This window comes from Peromyscus maniculatus, chromosome 15, assembly GCF_049852395.1.
Source record: "Peromyscus maniculatus bairdii isolate BWxNUB_F1_BW_parent chromosome 15, HU_Pman_BW_mat_3.1, whole genome shotgun sequence".
NCBI classification, from domain to species: Eukaryota; Metazoa; Chordata; class Mammalia; order Rodentia; family Cricetidae; genus Peromyscus; species Peromyscus maniculatus.
Genome location: NC_134866.1, coordinates 32127159 through 32141468, shown reverse-complemented (window position 1 = coordinate 32141468; position 14310 = coordinate 32127159). Strand labels below are relative to the sequence as shown.

The window sequence follows — 14310 nt, the reverse complement described above, 5'->3', positions numbered from 1 at the left end:
CCATACAGTATCTTTAAGAAGTCGGTGCTATTATTCCCCATTTTATAGATGCTGAAACCAGATCATCAATCAGCATGAAGCTCTCCCAAGCGACAGTGGGGTCTAGCTCCCATTATAAAACATTCCATGACGTAGCCATTCCAATCTCCTCTCTGCCAGACATAGCACATTAATATCTAAGGTTAGTCTCTGGTTGTCCAAAGTTCAATCGCCTTTCGGTATCTACTGCCTAGTACTACCTCCATTCACAATTTGTTCTTATGACTCTATTTCTTCATATTCATTCTCTCCTTATTCATAATAGAATCACTGCAGTTCAGCTGGACCATGGCAAGAGATGGCCAACCTCCCTTCCTCTGTCATAGTCACATGAACGAAATTGGTCCGCACATAGATGAAAATGCAGAAGCCGATTTCTGAGCTATCCCTTAAAAGGAAGGGTGTATGTTCCCTTTCCCCTTTTCCTCATTCATTGGCTACAACGTGGCTGTGGCAGTTAGCCACTTCAGACCATGCGGATGAGGGTACAAAGGGTTAGGAGAACAGTGGGGGGAGAGAGAGGCAGGAGAGAGAGAGAGAGAGAGAGAGAGGAGAGAGAGAGGGAGAGAGAGAGAGAGAGAGAGAGAGAGAGCTCATCAATGCCACCTGCGCAGTCATGAGACCCAAGAGATCTAATGCCTACACACACAGAGAGAGAGAGAGAGAGAGAGAGAGAGAGAGAGAGAGAGAGAGAGAGAGAGAGAGAGAGAGAGAGAGAGCTCATCAATGCCACCTGTGCAGTCATGAGACCCAAGGGATCTAATGCCTACACACACACACACACACACACACACACACACACACACACACACACACCACGTGTGTAAAAACAATCCTGAGAAAATAAATGATCAATGGGTTGGAAGAGAGTCTGGGGCTAAAAATCCCCCTTGTGTGGAGTCTCTCCTGAAGAGCATAAGAGAGTTTACAACCTTGGTGTTTGCCCACTAAATACTCAGACATTTTTCTACATGCCCTCTATCGACCACTGTAGCTCCAGTCAGGAAGCTAACCTACCCATGTGCAGTCAAAGAGACTCTGATAAGCTCAGTGACCTCACTGAAGGTCACCTCTGCTCAACCGATAGAGTGAGAACTCGAAACAAATCCTCTGATTCCCAGTTTTCTCTCTCTAATTTTAGATATGACCTGAACAGAATCAATACTCTGGCTCAGGCAGACCAGTAGAGTCCAAAGAAGTGCTCAGAGCCTCTCTCTAGGTAAGCAACACAAACTACTAAGATAGCAGAAGAAACTAGAACTTCCATTTCTGTTTTATCTCTTCTTTTAAGATTCTGTGGGATTTTATAATGTACATAATATATTAGTATAGTCCTACATGTATAATTTATAAATACATAAATATACATATAGTGCTGTGTGCTCAAACACTTAACTGATGATACATGATCAAACTGAAAAAAAAAAAACAAACCACCAGTCTAACCATTATTTTCTATTTCTAATTCTTGAAAATATTATCAAATTTTTGTTGCTTGATTTCTTTTCTGTTTTCCTGAGTGGAACTGCAAGTTCTTTTTCTATGATGAAAGATAAAGTGGGTGTAAAAGGCTAACCAAGTCAGAAGCTTCTAGAAGGAAGACTATCCAACCATCTCTAAGCATTCCACACTGCCAGCCAGGTTACTTTGGTCAAATTATCTGTTGCCGTGTCTCCTCCTTTCAATGCATCATTTCAATCAGAATAAACATTTGTCAACCTAGTCCCCTACTTGTCATTCAATCTGGAAAATTGAGTCAATTTTCCTTTTGGTGATGGGGCCTGTGTTACTATAAGGACACTCTGGGGTAGTTGAAATAAGGATAAGAGAGGTTCAGGGTTGGGGCGGGGCTTCCCCAGTATGCTGTTCATGAGTTTAAATATTTTCTCTTTTTCCATCAGCTTCCCGTAATCTTAGAACAGAGTTCAAATGACTTCCACCCTTTAGCCTTTCTTTGCCATGTGAGATAACACATCAGGCACAAAGATGCTGATACCCTTGCCTAAATGATTAAAGTCCCACATGCTAACTCTAGCATTAGTTATCTACAGTGGGCCTTACGTAGGATGAGGGGATGCAGAAAATTCAACATTTTGGTGAAGAGGACTCCCTTCCCCTGGTCTTGGGCTGGTGTTTGGGGTTCAGTTTCCCTAAGACATACAAAAATTGCCTGATGATCAGGAGGTTCCTGAAGAGGGAGCAAGAAGGAAAAACAGAGAGAAATAAAGAGGAAGCAAAAATTCACAGGGCTAAATTCAACCCACAGAGCTCTCGTCTCTGCCCACAGTTATGGCATATCACAGAGATGTTGCTGTTTTCCTTGAAAGATTTAATTTATTATTATTATTATTATTATTATTATTATTATTATTATTATTATTATTATTATTTGTGTGTGTGTTTGTGTGTGCATGTTATATATGTGGTAGCATGCATGCCATGGTACACGTATGAAGGGCATAAGACAGCTTTGTGAAGTCAGTTTTCTCTTTCCACCTTTACATGTTTTAGGAAGCAAACTGTGGTAATATTGTGGCCATCAACTTTTTTTGTTGTTGTTGTTTTTTTACCCATCAAGCCTTCCTGCCAGCTCCAAAGTTTTAAAATATTTCACAGTGTCCCGAGAAGCTCTGCTGAAGACCCCCGAGGTACTCCGACACACAGCTTGGGAACCACAGATACTATCTGTGGCCTTGCAGAGCACTAGAATCCCTATTTTGTTGGCAGGAGACGGAGACTCAGGAAGATTGCCCGGCTGGTTTGCTGTAGCACAGGATTCTGAGCTCGTGGACAGCCACTCTGCAAGCCTTTCCCACTCTGTCCTCTTGGCTTAGAGCGTTGATGCACAGTCCTTCATTCATCTCCAGTACTGCATACTGGACAAGTGTCCTCACCCACACCCAGACATACAGGCACCCGGCCATAGGTGCACACACACATGCCCAGCCGTAAGGTCCCAACCATTGCCTCCCATTGGGATGGTGTTCCTTTGAATCCGACTTTCGAGAAAATTCTCTTTTGATTTCAGCTCCAAGTTTTATCTCTTGACTACTTGTGCCAATATTTATCTTTCCCCTTTCAGATCCTGTCTATTAAATGTCAGGTTAATGGCATCTGGTCTTCTACTATTCTCTAATTGCTTTATCAGGTAAGGTTTTTTTTTTCTTTCTTCGGTTTTTATATATTGGGGTTTGAATGCTGGGCCTCGCCCATGCTAGTCAAGTACTCTATCCTTGAATTGCTGCCTCAGCCTTTTTTCCCCCCTTTTCCCTTTCCCATTTTCTTTCTCCTTTGCTTTGGAGACATGGTCTTAATAAGTACCACACGTGCATCCTTCAGTTCACTCTGCAGCCCGGCAGGCCTTAAACTGACATTCTCCTGCCGCAGCCTCCTGTGTAGCTGGAATTACATGCTAGATGGCCAGGCTGAATTTTTCTAAGACTGAATGCTGTCCCCAAACAGGGACTGCATGTTATCTTGCAATGGACATACAGAAGCCGCCACACCAGTGGTTATATCCGCAAGCTGCTGGAATAGAAATTGATAGGACCCCCTAATGCCTGGTCCTCATTTGTCAACTTAGGACAGGGAGAACCACCAGCTGGGGCTGAGGGCTTCAGAGGCCAATAAGCTTAGGACTGAGGGCTGACAGGAGGATGCAAGCAAGGCGAAATTCATAGCTAGTCCTTCCGGGTCATGAGAGCTTTAAGAAAGATGAGCCAGGTCTGTGGCTCAGCCCTCCAGCCAAGGTGTGCAGTGATGCGGGCTCTTCCTAATCTATGATTTGAGGGAGTTACTTCACCTCTCTCTCTTTCAGCGTTCCCGACAGTAGAATGAGGTCATGGGAAGAGTTGTGAAGAGTAAACAGAAAAACAAACATAAAGGAGGAGGGATGGGCCTCAGCGGTGACAGACACTTAATAAGTAATAGCGGCTTCCCGAAGATGACAGATAGGTTCCGGGCTGCACTGTACTCAGCAGGCACTGATTAAATGGGAGTGACGGACAGTGCCACCACTGCCACCATGACAGTGTTGTTTCGGTGGGAGCCAGGGCCATGCTTTATGGAGCTATCCTGAAGCTCCAGACTGCAGATTAAGGGGCAGAATGGAAAGACGGGGCAGAAAGGAAAGAAACAGGAAGAAGCCAAAAGCAAAACATTCGCCCTGAAAGACCCTGACGTGAAACAGGAGGAGCCGACATATGGTGCCGGGCTGGGAAAGTAAAATAAACAACAGACCATGTCAATACACAATGCGGATTACACCATTTTCTTCTGCATCATGTCTCCAGCCTGTTGGGAACACACAGATGTGTCGCGTTTATTTGTAAAGTTTTATTGAGATTACAAAAATGTCAACCTCGAGTTTGGTGAAGAGAAAATTTAATGGAGGGGGGAGGCCTTTGGGTGGCTGATTTCACTCGGGGAAGAATGGAGTGCGTCTGGGATGGACCCTTTCATCAACTGCCCGCCTTTCTGGAAGAAGATAGCATGTCACTGAAGCAACACGCACAGGAAACACTTGAGAATGCTAACACAAACCGTTGTCATCATTATATACCTGGGAGTACATGTTGCAAACCAGAAATCGATTTGCATTTCCCGAAGGTCCCAAACAACCTGCCGCCTACATGGAAATACTCACAGTGATTAGGGTGTCCTGGCCAACAGGTACATTGTGTGACCGCTCTTGGAGAGACTTATCCGAACCAACCTCAGAGAAAAACACCTTGAAAAGAAGGACAGACCCTGGTGAGAATAGAGGCAACATTTTCCTAAGACCAAAGGTTCACAAACATTCAGAAAGCTTGTGGGTATTGAGGTACGTCACCTTGTCCCATAAGCACTATAAGCACGCGCAAGCTTGGAGAAAGACCCATACAATGAGGAAGGATGGGTAGAGTTGGACTCAGCTTGTCTCCTTTCCCCCCAAAATATAACCTTCTTGGGGCACTCAATCCCATGTTTGTAGATGGCTCGTTTTATGTCAACTTGACACAAGATCCAGTCATTTTGGAAAAGTGAACCTCAGTTGAGAAAATGCCCTATAAGATTGATCACTGGGCAAGCCTATGGTACACTGTCTTGTTTGACAGTTGATGTTTGTGGGCCCTATTCACTCTGAGTGGTGATCGTGGGTGTGGAAGAAAGCAGATAGAGCAAGCCAGTAAGAAGCACACTTCCATGGCCCCTGCTTCAGCTCCCATCACCAGGTTCCTGCCCTGCTCAAGCTCCTGTCCTGACTTCCCTCAGTGATGGAGTGTGACCTGAAAGTGGCAAGATGAAATAAACTCTTTCTTCCCCAAGTTGCTTTTGGTCGTGGTGTTTCATTGCAGCATCAGAAATCCTAACTAAGACAGTCTCAAAACAGATTCCTACTTTCAGAAGACCAGAGGGCATGGACCATGAACTACAGCCTCCATTCTTCAGTGAAACAGAGACAGTAGAGAGTGGTGGGAGTCAAGTGGAATAAGCAGCTTTCCTCCACCCCAGATGAAATGCTCAATGCTATGGGCAGGGTTGTGTAGGCTTGATACGGCCAGCTCTCCCAATGTCACAAAGATTTCAGAAGTCTGAAATGCCCTGGCTTCTAAAGTTACCTCATCTCTAAAAACACTCTTCAGAGACAATCTTTGTGACAAATTGTAGCTGTTCAACTCAGTTTGTAGTCTTTGGTGGGACAGACGCAGTCACTGAACATCACCCTGCTCTATCTGTGTACCCCTTCGACTAGGATCCTCACAGTGACTCTCCATGGCTTCCTCTGCTTCTGCATTATGATGTAAAGCTGATGGTATGCACTTGGTAACAGAAACCACGAATTCGTCTTGCTCTGTTTTCCTTTGCTACACAGCAAAAAGACTGGAAAGATCCCAGTGTATTAATGGTGCGACCAGCTCACAAGAGGAAAATGGCATAGTTATTAACACAAGAGGATTTACGTGAGGGGCCACAAACAGGATGAGTACCTATAGCACAAAAACCAAACTCTGAATTGCTTCAAAACCTGAAGCACTTCGACTGCTGATATGACACCAAAACATAAAAAAATAAAACTTCACACCTGACTTCATGTGATGAGTGGAAACCTAGATGCACTGAAACTATATAAAATTGTCTCCTGCTATGTGTGTATAAGGTACATATGAACCATTATTAGATTTTGAGGTTTGGCTTTCAATCCTAGCCCCAAGATACCTAATTATGTGTTAAGCAGATACTCTGAAATTTGAAGGGAAAAAGAATCCCCAATCTAAAATATTTCTGATCCCAAGCAGATAAAGGATATTCAACCTGTTCAGGAGGTACAAACAGATAAAGGATATTCAACCTGTTCAGGAGGTACAAACATAGGAAAAATGGACAATCAAGCACACACACACACACACACTACAGAAATCATCATGCTCCGGTACTCACTGTGTACCCAGTGATGGGGCTACCAGAATGCTTCGGTGTTTTCCACTGGACATTGAAAGCTGTACAGTTCAAGGCTCCCAGCTTGATCTCAAGAGGAGGCCCCAACTTGCCTGCCCCAGACAAGAGAGATTGTGTTAGAAGCTCCATGTGGCCCATCTTCAGTATCATTTATACAAGATTTGAGTGCACACTTATAGACGGAGATCATACTTAAAGGCAATGCAGCCCTCTGACACACCACATCTGCCTCAGACAATCTCACTAGAATTTGACTGCTTAATCCCAACCTGCCACTGATAGAGAAAGTAGCCTGATACCTTTGATCCATTCTGTAACCTGTGATCATCAGAGACCAGCAAAGTGAAATTTACAGTTTGTAGCGGAATGGGCCAAACTCTATGACTTTCCCATGAGGACTGGAAAAGGGTGGAATAAGATGATCAGTTTTTAATCTACTTATAACATATATGTTGTGTGCATTATATACATACATCTGCTTATATAGCTGATGTATTTATATGGGTTGTTTTGAAAATATGGTTTCTCATGGCTAGTTTTAATTATCAGCTTGATACAATCTAGAATCACCCGAAAGTCTCAATGAAGGATTGTCTACACCAGATTGGACTGTGGGTGTGTTTATCGCTCTTTATCTTAATGATGTTAATTGAAGTAGGAGGACCCATACTCTATGGGTAGCACTACTCCCCAAGTTTGGATCTTGAATTGTGTAGGAATAGAGAAAAAGGTGGCTAGAGAGATGGCTAGAGAGTTAAGAACACTTGCTGCTGCTCTGACAGAGGACCTGGGCTCAGTTACTGGCACCCAAATAGCAGCTCACAACTTCCTGTAACTCAAGTTACTGGGAATTCAACACCCTCTTCTGACCTCAAGGGATACTGCATGCATGTGGTGCACATATATTGATGCAGGCAAACACTCACATACATATAAATAAATAATAAATTAACACATAAATAAATACATGTTAAAGAGTAGAGAGAGGTAACTGAGCACAAACATGCATGCATTCAAAACTTTTTGCTTTTTGGCTATGAATGCAATATGACTAGATGATGCCCTGACTTACCTCCAATAAAGAACTATAACCTGGAACTATAACCTAAAGTAAACCCTTTCTCCTCTAAGTTACATTTGTCAGGGTGTTTTATCACAGCAACAGGAAAAGAAACTAGGACACTATTTTTCTTAAGCACTGCTATGACTGTAAATAATGTATTTTATACTTATAAGACAACATATGGAAGTTGTCGAAATTTGGAACACACACATGCACACAATTATATTATTCAGAAATGAGTCCAGTTAGCATTTTAGTAGACCTTCTGTTGGTCACATGCAATTGAAAAAAATTTATTCTGTATGTGCATGATACATATAATTTTAGTTATATATCATTTTGTTTATAATTTAGTGATTATGCCTATGTGTACACATTCATAATTTTATATTATATTTTACTTAATTTACTGTCATTAAAATCATTATTTTTAATGACTGTAAATACTCCCATATCATACTTGTTCCATAATAAGCAGTATTTTTCATTCCACTATGATTAGGCACTTTATTTCCCATAATTTACCATTTTAAATAACATTCCATGAGGGCAGAAACTTCTTTCCTGTTCAGCATACAGAGTAGGAAATAATCAGAGCTCAACAAACATCCCTCCAGTGAATAAATGTTCTAAAATCTGATTCTCCTTGCTGACTGTGGTGGCTCATGCCTTTAAACCCAGAATGCAGGAGGAAGAGACAAATGTATCTCTGTGAGTTCAAGGCCAGCCTGGTCTACAAGGTCATCTCCAGACCAGTCAAAACTATGTAGAGAGACCCCCATCTTGATTTTTTTTTTTAAATTTTTATTTTCCTGGTGTGTCCAGATGTGATTTTCTTTTAACTACTCTTTAGAGTTCTGTGGTTTATCAGTCAGATATTTGCAATTTACAGAAATCTAGTGTGTCTATTTAAATGGGCCAATTTCTTACTTCTAAGGCTGTTCACCAATGTTCTTATCTCCTCCCCATAACTAAGATGTTTTTATTACTTGAGTTATATTAATGGTTTTGAAAAGCTGAGGCAGTTGCTGTTAACCTTGGTTATAATACTGCTAATTCGATATTTCATACGTATCTTAAAAATGCCTTCAGACATCTCTCACCCTGCTATTCTCATTCTTTCTTGAGTAATTAAATAATTAATTGCTTCACCAATGTTTCCAATAACAGAACTCCACATTTTCAGTTGGGGTAACTAATGGAAGCCTGATTCACTTAGCAGGAACTAGGAGGCCAGGAGGCAGCCCCCACTTTCCCACAGGTACCTACATTCAGGAACTTAATCGCCAATGATCTTTCTGCCTCTACCTAGTGCCGAGATCATTCCTCTCAATGTTTCTGTGAATCTTACACTTCCATGAAAAACTTAAGGCTCCCTTCACCACGTTGGCAGTTCTGAGGATTGAACCTGGGGCCTTGAATATGTCACGAGACTGCTGAGTGATAGCCCAAGTTCTAAAACCTGAATCACCGGTGTGTTGGGCATGATAGTGCACGACTTTAATGCCAGCACTAGGGAGCTAGAAGCAGGCAAATCTGTGAGTTCAAAGATAGACAAGACAGCAGAATGAGTTCTAGGCCAGCTGAAATTACATAGGGAGGTCCTGTCTCAGAAAACAACAACGACAACAACAAACAAACAAACAAAAAGACCTTCATAAAATTAATTTTTTAAATTAAATATCTAATACTTTTTGGACACTTTGTGTTTTTAAATTTTGTCAATTGAATTTTTTTCTCATTGTTTTATAAGAACTTTTGATAAGTTAAAGATCTTAGCCATTAAATCAACAATATTTTCTCACTATAACTTTATTATTGGGTCTGATTGTATAATTGCCACTTCAGGCCAGATTCATTGCTGAGTTACAAGGTCTATGCTTAGACAACCTCAAAGGAGGCTGGAAAAATGAGGACAAAGATGGTGGAAATGGTTTAACATTCCTTCAGAAGCATTAAGATAACCAACAGCAGATTTATCTGTAGTCATAGGAACAGGACTTCGCACTATGCCCTGGGAAAAGTTAAGGTTGATGGAGGCAGGATGCTTGCTTAGTTGAGGAAAAGGGGGTCAGTCATATTCCTTGTATATCTGTAACGGTTCAGTCCATAAACTAGAAAACATCCTAAAATCTTTAAGGAAAAAAAGATAGTTACAGAAGTCGGTAGAAGGCCAGAGAATTGGAGTATAGTAGTTTCCATCAATGGTTATGATAAGCAGATTGTGATGGAGAGAGATAGATGAGGGATAGATGGATGGATGGATGGATGGATGGATGGATGGATGGATGGATGGATGGATGGATGGACAGACACACAGATACATAGACAGACAGACGGATAATAGAAAGAAAGAGAGGCAGAAGGAATGAGGTGGGGCTTCTACTCTAAAGCCGAGTTTCAGAACCAAGAGGCCCCTACCTTCCCACTGTCAGTTCTGGTACCACAGCTGCTCCTAGACAGCCAGGAGAGTAATGGACACTGGAATGCTGAGTTCTCATAGTCTGACGACCCGACCTGGCTGCAGAAACAGCAGCAGGGAAGTGGCCTCTGACCCGTTCTTGCTCTCTCTATCTTCCAAGAGCATATTTGTTTGGTAGAACCTAGTTTATATCCAGAATGCTGACTGCAGGGGAGTCATGTGTGTGTGTGTGTGTGTGTGTGTGTGTGTGTGTGTGTGTGTGTGTGTGTGTGTTTCCAAGTCTTTGCACTGCAGTAATGGCTCCTATACAGAAAGTGAGATGGATAGGGAAAATGCCAACCGCAGCACCCATCTTGATATCATAAAAACATAAATTCCAGCAATCTGTCTTTTTTACTGTCATAGTCTCTGGATAGAATTTACACCAAATTGCGCTAGGCATTGGTATGACTCATATTTCAATTGTCCTTTTCACTCATTTCTTCGTTCTTTCAACACATCTAACAAATATAACTTGAGCTCCCTAAATGTGCAAGGGACTGGGTCAGTGAGTGAGGTCACAGTAAGGATAAAAAGATGTGGGCCCACAAACAAGTTAACAAACATTGCAATTGGGTTTAAGGACCATTACTGTTGGGAACAATGTAGCAATTTTGTTGCACCCAGCAAACACACACCTGGTTCTGCCTGATTTGTAAGAACCAGGCCGACAAAATGTGAGTGAGGAAAGTGCCCTAGCCAGAAGAAGAAACATCTTGCTTTTCCTCGGGTTGAGGAAGAGCGTCTCCAACCCACATCCACCAGTCTGGGAGCGACAGCTGACTATGCATGAGAGGGAGGGGAAGAACGATTCAGGATGGCTGCTGGGATTCGGCCTGGGGCCACAGAGAAAAAGGAACGTATGACCCCCAGTCAGCTGGAAACACGTGAATGACCTTTGGGCGCCACCTATGGAGATAGGAGTGAGCACGGAAGGTAGCCATCTGGACCAAGTACCAAAACGATTCCAGACGAACCTGAGACACCTGGTAAATCAAATGACAAGATGCACTTGGATTTCGAGGTCATATTTATTTTTTGGTGGAGGAAATTTCTAAGCTTAAAAGAGGCTAAAAAATAAATCAAAAGAAAACAAGTTGATTCTAAATCATGAAATTTTCATGACGCATTTCAGAAATCACAAAAGGAAAACTCAAACCAGCAGATTGAGGGGTAAGTAATTGCTGCTAAATGGCAGGCCATGGGATATCTTTATTATGAAACGCATAAATATTGATGAGAAAACATACTGAAACCTTAATAAATTAGATATGAAGAGAAAACTCAAACAAGAAGTATAGCCAGTAAACACTCACAGGGAAATATTCAAATTTGTGAGTTATGAAAGAAACGATTTCTAAAAACTGGAAACGCTGGCTTCGCCTATTAAATTAGGCCAAAATGTTTAAGTGAGAGTAAGGGATGTTGACAAGAGTACGTGCACGTACTGCCTTCCAATAATCAGGTATGGATGCAAATGAGAATGCGGGTGTGTTGGAAGACCGTGTGGCAATATCAGTGGCGTCCACAGCCATGACTCTGTCTCCTGTCTTTTGGCTCCTAGAAGTGTGATGAACTGCCTGAGGGGAGAGTCTGAAAAGAAGAGAAGGCTGCACCGGCAAGATGCTCTGCATAGCACCTCTCGGGGTACAGGGACACCATAAGGATCTAAATGTGCAGGGACAGGGTAATAGCCAGGTTGATTATACTACATCTCCCAGACAACACATGGGGTTGCGTCACACACATGTGCCACCTTGGTTTGGATTCACCTGGGGAAAAAAAGACATTAGTGTAGAAACGAGTAACTCCAGACAGAGTGTGTGGCTTCCTTGATATTGTTATTCCAATTAATTCAACGATAGAATTATGCTTTCACTAAATGAGATTTGACCAACGAGCACCACAGCTATGGAGGGGTGAGCACGAGGAGAAACTGAGTCAAAGTATGAAGGAATTCTTCTCACCACCTGTGGAACTCTTCCATACACCTGAATTTATTTCCATCTAAAAGCATGTGTACAGAACAAGGCAGGAATCACACCCTGTTCATGCCTGTAATATACAGTGCAATTCTTTACAATTTTACACTATATTTTACAATAATACAGTGTAAACATTAAGAAATGTGCCCAAATGACCATAGTGTTTTGATTACAGCCCTATGATGGATTTATTTGAAAACTAACTTGATGGCAAGAGAAAATGATTGATTGTGACATTTAGGCAGATGAGATTAAGGACTATTTACTTCCCTATTTACTTCTATTTGACAAGCTTTACACCATGTTAGCATCCTGGTTTCTCACATTTTAAAGAAATTTCTTGCAAAAAGTATTTTTTTGCATCTAAAGGTCAGAACTGTGGGGTTAGGAGTCCAGCCAATGCCCTCAGTTACGAAGGAAATCTGCGAGGTAGGGCCGAGTTTGCACCAGCCGGTTAGAATGAACAGAGCTGTCGCAGGTCTGCAGTCTCCTTTCCTCTATTGAATGATAAGGCCAAATACAGTTTGTAATCAATAATGCAGATTTGCTCTCCGCAACAAAAGGTAATAGACCTACTTCAGCTTGTGGACCCATCTCTCATGACAACCATCACAGTCAACTCAAGACAACCGGGAAGGAGGCTGTTAGGGGCATTAAAATGTCACATGGAATTGCCTACTGGCTGTGACTGAACCTCTATCAGGGAGTGGCTGGCTGCAAAGGACACAGGACACCCCCTCCCGACACATACACACTCCTTGCTATTCAGTGGCTGGCTATAACTAAGGCAGGAGTTTGCATGATCCTTCCTACTCTCTTTCAGATTCTCTAAGGAAGTTCTGGTCAGGAATGAGGTCTCATAAACATGTCTGTCTCCTTGGGCTCCTAATCCCAAGAGAGGGCTGTCAACATAGGTGTTCACAGGAGGTGAAGGCGCAGAGGATAGGTTGGTTACAGGGTGTCACGGGGTCCAGGGGTAGATTAGCAGGTCCCATGCACAGGGTTGTGGCTTCACATCACTGTGAACATTCTTAACTGGAATTGGTGGGTCAGTGCTTCCAGCAAGCTGTCTGCACATCTGACTGTAATATATTTCTCTCTGAGGCTGGAGAGGCAGCTCTGCAGTCAAGAGCACTTGTTGCTCCTGCAGAGGACCAAGGTTCAGTTCCCAACACTCACACGGGGCATCTCGCAACAACCCGGAACTCCAGTTGCAGGAAATCTGATGCCCTCTCCTGGCCTCTGTGGGCACGTGCATGCATGTGGTACACATACATACACTCAGGCACACACATAAAATAAAAATAAATAAATAAAAATGAAAGATATTTTTCTCTTTCTTCAAACAACTAGCTTCCGTATAACACTAAAATTATTACTACTTGTTATAATTTTATTTTCCAGATTTCTTTAAAAATAAAAACTAAACAAATACAGATAAAACTCCATGTTCCATCCCTGCCCGCTTGCTTCTCCGCTTCCAGAGACAGTGACTATTCTGCTGGTATTGGTCTTCTCCTCATGTAAGTCTGTATTTCACACCATTGTTAATTGTTTCTTTAATCTATTTTTACTGGAAACAATTAAACTGTCCATCAGTAGAGGGACAGGTACTGTTGGCTATCCAGGCAATGACCCAGTATCTTACCATGTAAACATTCTTTTAAAAGGAGAGAGGTCGCAGGGAAGGGAGAGACACAGTGGGAAAGAGAGATTAAAAATCTTTGGAAAATTTAAATTACTGAAAGCATTAGTCAGCTCCTATTTGCCCCTCACTGCTGGCTGGAAGTCGTATTTTCTTGGTTTCTAAATCTTACGCCACTTGCCCATGTGCGTTTTGGTTTTCAAAGTTTCTTTGTTGCTATATTCAGCTTCCTTCACCCTCTGGCTAGTCTTCTCGCCCTCATCTTGCAAGCATTTGCTCGATTACTAAAGAGACCTGTAGCAAAGATCTCTGCACAACCTACCATGTCCACTGGAAGTTAATTCATCCATACCATTACTGGGCTGAGGCGGGCATTATTTCTACTTTTTAGGCGAAGAAACAGAGTTGTATGGTCTAGGGATGTAAGATCTTGCCAAAGAGACGGAACGAGGCACAGCGAGGAATAAAATCTGGGTGTTCTTTCCTCCCTCTCTCCTGCCTCGGGCTGTGTGCTTCCGTGTGATTCGTGATTCTGTTTTGTTCCCCTGTCTTCAGCTCCCTCGACACCCTCCTCCCTGCCCATCCCTTCCATGTATAGCCTGTGGCTCTCTATTCTCCTCCTCTAGCCCAGCCCCTTGTGGCCCAGAAAAAGCCCTCTGTGCCCGGGTAAAGTAGAACA

The 14310-nt window shown here is 42.5% G+C and overlaps 1 protein-coding gene across 2 annotated transcripts in view; it reads right to left on the bottom strand.

The window, feature by feature from the left end:
- Egflam (EGF like, fibronectin type III and laminin G domains) overlaps positions 1 to 14310 on the bottom strand; it is a 178508-nt gene that overhangs the window by 104372 nt on the left and 59826 nt on the right. For both annotated transcript variants that reach the window (XM_006977144.4, XM_006977143.4), the window contains exons 2-3: positions 6460 to 6569; positions 4685 to 4768 (exon numbers count right to left, since the gene is read on the bottom strand). In XM_006977144.4, coding sequence (XP_006977206.2) covers positions 4685 to 4768; positions 6460 to 6569 — 194 coding nt within the window. The remainder of the gene's footprint in view (positions 1 to 4684; positions 4769 to 6459; positions 6570 to 14310) is intronic.